This window comes from Schizosaccharomyces cryophilus (genome assembly GCF_000004155.1).
Source record: "Schizosaccharomyces cryophilus OY26 unplaced genomic scaffold supercont4.1, whole genome shotgun sequence".
NCBI classification, from domain to species: Eukaryota; Fungi; Ascomycota; class Schizosaccharomycetes; order Schizosaccharomycetales; family Schizosaccharomycetaceae; genus Schizosaccharomyces; species Schizosaccharomyces cryophilus.
Window position 1 is genome coordinate 70157 of NW_013185624.1, and position 7019 is coordinate 77175.

At 36.0% G+C, this 7019-nt stretch overlaps 3 protein-coding genes and 1 non-coding gene across 4 annotated transcripts in view; 2 read left to right on the forward strand and 2 right to left on the reverse strand.

Annotated features, from left to right (window-relative positions):
- Positions 1 to 726: 726 nt before the first annotated feature.
- On the forward strand, positions 727 to 1824 carry SPOG_03613 (uncharacterized protein; the record flags this gene model as incomplete). Its single annotated transcript, XM_013165876.1, has 3 exons — positions 727 to 1199; positions 1436 to 1683; positions 1805 to 1824. The coding sequence occupies 3 exons, from the start codon at positions 727 to 729 to the stop codon at positions 1822 to 1824; spliced, it is 741 nt and encodes a 246-aa protein (XP_013021330.1).
- Positions 1825 to 2208: 384 nt separating this feature from the next.
- On the forward strand, positions 2209 to 2323 carry SPOG_16102. The gene has a single exon (XR_001203047.1). It is a non-coding gene; the product is annotated as a 5S ribosomal RNA (ribosomal RNA).
- On the reverse strand, positions 2322 to 5372 carry SPOG_03614 (major facilitator superfamily sugar transporter). The gene has a single exon (XM_013165877.1). The coding sequence runs from the start codon at positions 4667 to 4669 to the stop codon at positions 2942 to 2944; it is 1728 nt and encodes a 575-aa protein (XP_013021331.1). The 5' UTR covers positions 4670 to 5372; the 3' UTR covers positions 2322 to 2941.
- A 1175-nt stretch (positions 5373 to 6547) lies between these two features.
- The window catches only part of SPOG_05687 (uncharacterized protein), a gene marked incomplete at both ends in the record, with an annotated part of 1684 nt that continues 1212 nt past the window's right edge, over positions 6548 to 7019 (reverse strand). The window contains one exon of the mRNA XM_013166660.1: positions 6548 to 6969. Within this exon, the coding sequence (XP_013022114.1) occupies positions 6548 to 6969 (422 nt within the window). The remainder of the gene's footprint in view (positions 6970 to 7019) is intronic.

Below are 7019 nucleotides of genomic sequence, written 5' to 3' on the forward strand. Positions count from 1 at the left end.
TTTTTTTTTTTTNTTTTTTTTTTTTTTTTTTTTTAGGAGCCGAATTGTTTATTCCAAAGGATATGCCGGAATCGTTGTTTCTCTTCTTTATTGAATTTTTTCAGTATTTGTTCACTTTGTTGTTCACTCTTTCCTCAATCAAAAGTTAAATGGTCGGCTATAAAGAAGTGACATATGGGACAACACTCACTCCGACAATTGCACATACGTTTTTGGTTTACATCCTGTAGCAACTTGTAAAAACGATAGAATGACGAGGTGAAGAAATTCGAAAGAGGGGAAAACTTGTGACAATGGGTTTCAGTCTGTCGCTTAAAGATTCTGGAAGGGATTACGAAAGAGCGACAAGATTGGGGGGGTTTTTTTTTGATATAAATAGGGCACTTTCCCACTATTGAAACCACAATCAATTGCTTGAGAAAGCATTAAAGCCTTATTGATCGATTGTAATTTCTTTACTCTTGAAAAGATAACCAATAGTCTTTTATTTTAATTTGCATCGTTTTCCTCATTTGCAAATTCCTTTTTACTTTTATATTTCACTTTTTATATGACATCTTTTGTCAACAATTGATCCTTTAAGTGTTCATTTCTACCTCAAGTAATCCATTTTTATCGATTCATTCATCCATTTTTTTGATTCACATTTTTTTACTTATTTGTCTACGTCTCTTTTTTGATATTACTCACTTCAACAAATTGTCCGCCTTTTCCCAAGATTTCAAGATGAAGTTGTTTTCTTCCGTTTCTCTTTCTTATGCCTTATTCTCCATTTTAGCTTGTAGCCCAATTTCTTCTCTTGCGGCTCCTTTAACCGAGCGTTCTGATATCAAACAGAATGAAGAATTTTCTGTAATGAGCCTCCGCTCAGGTGACATTAACGTTCATTTCCATTCCTTTTATGTTGGTGACAACAATAACGTCTACCTCGATCCTTATGATAATGGAAATCAAGCGGCCAAGTTCACTTTAGCAGATACTTATTTACTACATGAAGGATTTTCTGCTCACCTTGGCGATAATGGTGCGTTATATTTTCAACGTAATGATGAGGGTTCTGTTCCTGGATTTACTTTTGGAGAACGCATTGCTTCTGGCTATGCTCTAGTTCTTAATGGACAAAGCCCCATAGCTTGTCCTATCGAAGAGGATTCCTCTGTTTACTCTGTCTTCTTTGGTAAAGGGAATGGTAATAGCAAGTGTGTTGGCTTTACAGCCCTTGCACTTCCAAATAATCCTGCTTCTTCTTCTTCTTCTTCTTCTTCTACTGCAGCTCCTTCCAATGCTAAAGTATAAGATTTTGTTCCCATTGGAAGCAAGAAGGCGAAAAAAGCTAATGGAAAAGATGTAAAAGAAGCCAATGACGGACCTCCCATTTTTCCTAGTGCCGTTCGTTTTTTCAACTTTACTTGTCCAAACACTAATTATGGCGCAGTATTATCTCCTATTGTTTATCCCAAAAGCAAGATGATCACGTCAATTCCATTTTTAGTTTTGATTCTCCTCGGATTGACGAAAATGACTGTCATCTTCACTTTCATATCGATAAAAAAGTTGATGGCCCCATTGGCATTAAAGAATTCAAGCTCTACGGCCTTACTTCTGTCGCCGATATTCTCACTACTTGGGCAAATTACCCTGCCCACAAAACTGAAATCGGTCGCTTTAATTGCTCTTCCAATGGTTAGTGATTACACTACGAATATCAATTGCCCTCACCGTTACCTAACTATCTCTTATGAGTTTTCCGCTATTGCTGATAAGTCGTACCTGAAATACTAACAAGAGACTAACCCCATTGAAGGTCTCTACTTGACTGTTTAAACAAATTATTCTATCTACAACCTTTAGCGATAATTTATATTATTATTTTTGTCAGATTATGACAATATCTACATATTACCTTTTGTTTTTAGATATGTTATAAAGTGTTTATGTATTCTTTATAAGTTAGAGGAGTATTCTTTATTTGATAGTTTGAAATTATACGCTAGCTTACTTCCTTTGTCAAACTTGGACGGCTAATTGTAGGAATTGTGTACATCGTTTTACATTTCGTTTACGATTACAATGCATAAAATTGATTATTAAAGTGGAATTTTTTTACATGATCTTAAGGGGCCAAACCAATCTAAACCAGACTAAAAGTGGTGTGTATTATAACGAGAAGCAGAGCATAATATTAGTAAGCTTTGATTACAGACGTCTACGGCCACACCTAGGCGAAAACACCAGTTCCCGTCCGATCACTGCAGTTAAGCGTCTGAGGGCCTCGTTAGTACTATGGTTGGAGACAACATGGGAATCCGGGGTGCTGTAGGCTCCCCTTTTATTTTTTGCTTTCCTTTCTCTCACATCTGGTAGAGTGCAGACCTTATAAAATAATCATAAATTATTAAAAGCATTATTTTAAATATCTCCTGTAGCTACCGTTAACGTCGACCGCATGGGTGTTTACAAAAATTATTCGTTTCTTATGTGTAATAAGTTAAAAAGGACATTTTAGAGTCAAACAGTTCAAGAAAATAGAAAAAGAAAAAAGAAAAGGAAGTATAAAATAAATTCATTTGCTCATTTGCCCAATTCTCTTTTCAAGTAAAGAAGATATAGAAAAAAAGCCCTAAATGCAAACGGAAGATTCCTTTTTATAAACAAAAACAAGACCAAGGCTTCTATTACCAGTCTCTCATTATATAAGAAACCTAATAGCAATTCCCTTCATATGTACACTTGAATGAGATCTGTAGCCATCCACCTCACCGACATAAAGAGTCCTCCTGTCCACCTTTGACAAATCGCTTCAAAGATCAGAAAATAAAAAGTTCTTTAAATAGGTGAATTATTAGTATTTTTTTTAAAGCCATTGTGATTAAAAACTATTCCATAATGGCATTTCTTTTCTTGGCATTGCTGCTCGACGTAAAAGATAGGCCCGAAAGGATTAATAGCGAAATCCAGAATGCGTCTTTGGTTTTATCACGTCCTTCAAAATACATAAAACAAGGGCTATGATGCAGCAAATCATCGTAAACTGTTGTGCTTTTCGAATGGCAAAAGTATAATCACCTAATACAATCTTCTGAATAGCCTCTGGTAAATCATATAAAGAAGACATGGATTTGGTAACTTTATGTATAACCTTTTGGATCTGCTTTTCATTGAGATCAGTGAATTCTGACAAGTCAGTGAATATTTTTTTCCTAAGAGTCGATTGAATGACCGCTGACAACCCCCCTACGCCAAATAATGAACCAATGCTTCTAATCAAATAAAGCGTTGATGTAGATGTAGCATGTGAATCTTGAGGAAACGCAAAAATGAATGAAAATAGAGAACTTGGAAATCCCATACCTTGCCCAACGTTGGCTGGAATCAAAAATAGACCTAGTAGTATTGGTGATATGCCAGGATATATAAACAAACTAAGAACATATCCTAAAGCCATGAGAAGCACTCCAAAAAAAAGTAGGCGTCCTACACGAACACGTTGGTGCATCAGAATACCACAAATCAATCCTCCCATAGGTGTAGACAACGACGGTAAAGCAAGACGAAGTCCGGCTTTGGAAGGGCTATCCCCCAATACCAGTTGAAAAAGTAATGGTAGTGTAAATAAATAGGCATACCCTGCCAATCCAGTGAGAAATCCGATTGTTAAAACAAGGGTACTGTATACTCCTCGAAGCAATTTCAATGGAATAATCGGCGCTGCTTTCGTGATCGATTCTACATATACAAATGCAGAAATACACAAAACTCCCAATAACAGTAAAAATTGAGAGGGTCCATATGTTTGAATGGATTTTGTACTACCAAGAGACAAAACCAGTAACAATGCTGTCAACCCAGATACCAACAGTAACCCTCCTAATATATCGATTTTTTTCAAAAGGACTCGATAGTTGTGAAGCCGTGTAAAGCCGGTTTGATTTTGTACAAAAAAATACCCTACGGCAATACTTGAAAGTGAAAAAGGAACTTGGATGAGAAAACAAAATCTCCAACTAAATGCTTCACAAAGTACACCTCCAAAAGATGCTCCACAAATGGCACCAAATCCTAATAACAGATTCTGAAATGCTTGGAACAGTCCTCGTTTTCTTGTTGGAATGATATCCGAGTTGATGATTGTCGACAGTGTGATCAATCCTCCTCCTCCAATTCCCATAAAACTCCTTGCAAAGATTAAAGATATGATCCCACTAGCAAAATAGCACCATAGACAACCAAGACTAAAAAGTCCCGATGCCATAAATAAACATACTCGCCTTCCTAAAATGTCTGAAAACGATCCATATAAAGGCTGAAACGTAGTACTAGTAATTAAATACGAAGTGGTAATCCATGACGCTAGATTTGCAGCGTGAAATTCTTCACCAATCGTAGTATAAGCAGAAGCTGTAACTGTCCCATCAAAACCAGCGAGGAATACGTTTAGAAATAATGAAACTTCTATCCAAATTAAGTTTGGTATTATACGAGCATTAGGAGTAGAGAGGCTTCCATTACTATCATTTTTAATTTGGGTTTCGGTGAGAGGTTTCGGTGTTGAGTTTGAAGTGACCTGAAAAGTGGTTTGCCGGTAGGAATTTGAGTCTAGCAAATTCAATGTTTCAGAAAGAGGTGTTGTTGTTTGTTCTTCTGGATTATGTGAACTCCCAGAATTCATTATAAAAAGTATCAAAAATTATTAAAGAACCAAAAAAAAAGAACGATAGTCGCCCAAAAAATGAATGGATATGAGAGATTTTGAAACTAGTTTTCTTTCTTTCTTTTCTCAGCCTTACTTTTTTAGCGAATATAGATCCTTGCAAGACTTTATGTTTTACCACAGGCGTTGTTGTAGCACCTTTTACAACGTTGTAGTAATTGCTCTTGTTCAATATGCGCAGTTGTTTGCTTTGACTATTTATAGGAACAAGAACTTGAAAGAAGCACGCAATACAGCCCTATCTCTTGCATCTGATTTGAAATAGGCATCAGGGTTAAAAGTGCATATGAGTCCCCTGGAAGAAATCGCTTGTTGAGCATGTGAATAAAACGATAAAGCTTAACGGTAGCTCCTATTCTTCTTGTTAGCAATACTAAGTATTGTGTAATAGCGAACTTTTAAATTCATGTTAAAGGACTTGGGTTAATCATAAGCTAAAGGATAGAGTTGTCAAGAGTGAGTTTATAAAGATTGGGGTTTTGCAAACGAAGTACAGAAACAATTAGGCTTAGCTGCGATAGATGAATAGGAAGAAAAGAATACATAACAAAATCGTTTTAATTTAATAATACTTTTTTTTTTACTATCGATTCCCAAGTACCGAACCATTGCAAAATTCTATGATGTACCTACCCCACTGGTAGAAATTGCACTAAGCGGGGTTCTCAGATCCCAATTCCCAATGAAAAAGCAGCCGATGAGAATCGAACCCGTTTCCTTCTTACGGGATTTCCTTTAGATAACAACAATTCATTTACTGTGCGGTAAATCCCTTTAATATGACTTAAGAAAATGCCCGTATATTATATAACACTAAAGCAACCTTTATTAGTCTATGTATTTTCGTCCTACTTAGCCTGTTGTTCCTCTCCTTCCACTATTGATCGATCGATGTTGGTTCAAGTCGGCAGCCCAAGAGAGTATTCAACCGTGGATATCTCAACGAAGATACAAATCGAAAAAAGATAGCATCCTCCTACTCATATTTTTTCCTTTTTTACATACATCAAAGAAAAATTTACAGCAAGATTAAACAACATTCTTAGATGTGATTAGACAATTCAACCAAAAGCGTAAACAGATATTTGGTATACCTCTGCATTGTACAACGGGTATACCACTCCATTTTACAGATTCCAAATTTTATTAAGCAATTCGTGGAATGTAACTACTTCATGACTTCAGTAAGCATAAACTAAAAAGGGCCAAAAAGCAGTGATCATGTTCTTCTTCCTGCAAGCAGTGATTTCGTTCAGATTAGATAACTTTCTATCAAGCAGTACGTAATATAGATGACAAGCAACTATGTACGAAGTTCACAACCCAAATATTCGAAAATACAAGTACAAGTACAGAAAAGTACAGTGTATGGTGAAATCATGGATTTGGTTAACCGAATTGAAAGTAGACGAACTTTTCTAGTACTTTCAAATCAAATCTTCAGATGAAAAGTAATGGATTCATAATTTTGCAGAGTTTCAATAGTTCATTCGTAATTGTGTTACTTTTGGACAAACTCACCATCATAAACTGCGATTTCACCTTTCGGTCAAAGTTATAGAAAACAATATGTTGTATTGATATTTTAAACAACTTTAATCAAAAAGGAGGAAGCAGAGATGACTGGAAACAAGCACCAAAAACAACAGGAAAGTTAGTAGCTAATAAGGGCCAGGCTAGCTAACAATCCCGAGTTTCTACCGAAACAAATTAAGCATGTCTTTGTATAAAATATAAAAATAATCTGCTCGTAAGACATCTCAATCTCAATCTCAACTGGACACTGACACGCTGACAATAACAACCATTCAATAAAATGGGCATAGCATAAAAACATTACTTTGTATGATCGTTCAAAGTCGGAGAACCTGTGTCTCCAAAAGTTTGCATCTCTATTTCTTGCTCTCTTGCAGAATGCCCAACAGACTTTTTTGAATGATTTGCTTTGGTATGAATTTTCCCAAAAGGAGAACTTGGCACTTCAATATTGTTAGGTGTACTTGTTGGGGTCTCGACCCTAGCATCTAGCTCGTCAAGTTCAACGAAGTTTGTTGAATCTGGATCATTCCCAAAGCTTTGATTAGTTGTATATCCGAAAATGATTGTCAAAGGCAGTATAAATTTTCTCCAGAAGTATGGAAATATTCTTCCTAAGACACGGTCTAAGAGATACTCAGAGAAATGTCCTAAACTACGCCCTAGAAGCACAGCCAAATCTGGAACCATAGATATACACCAAACGATGATGTCCAATACAACTAAACGCTCAAGTTAGCAAGAAATTCAACGTACTTCAATTTGCTTTTCC

Excerpts from the sequence above, each read along its gene's own strand:
- SPOG_03614 (XM_013165877.1), bottom strand. The coding sequence starts at position 4,669 with ATGAATTCTGGGAGTTCACATAATCCAGAAGAACAAACAACAACACCT.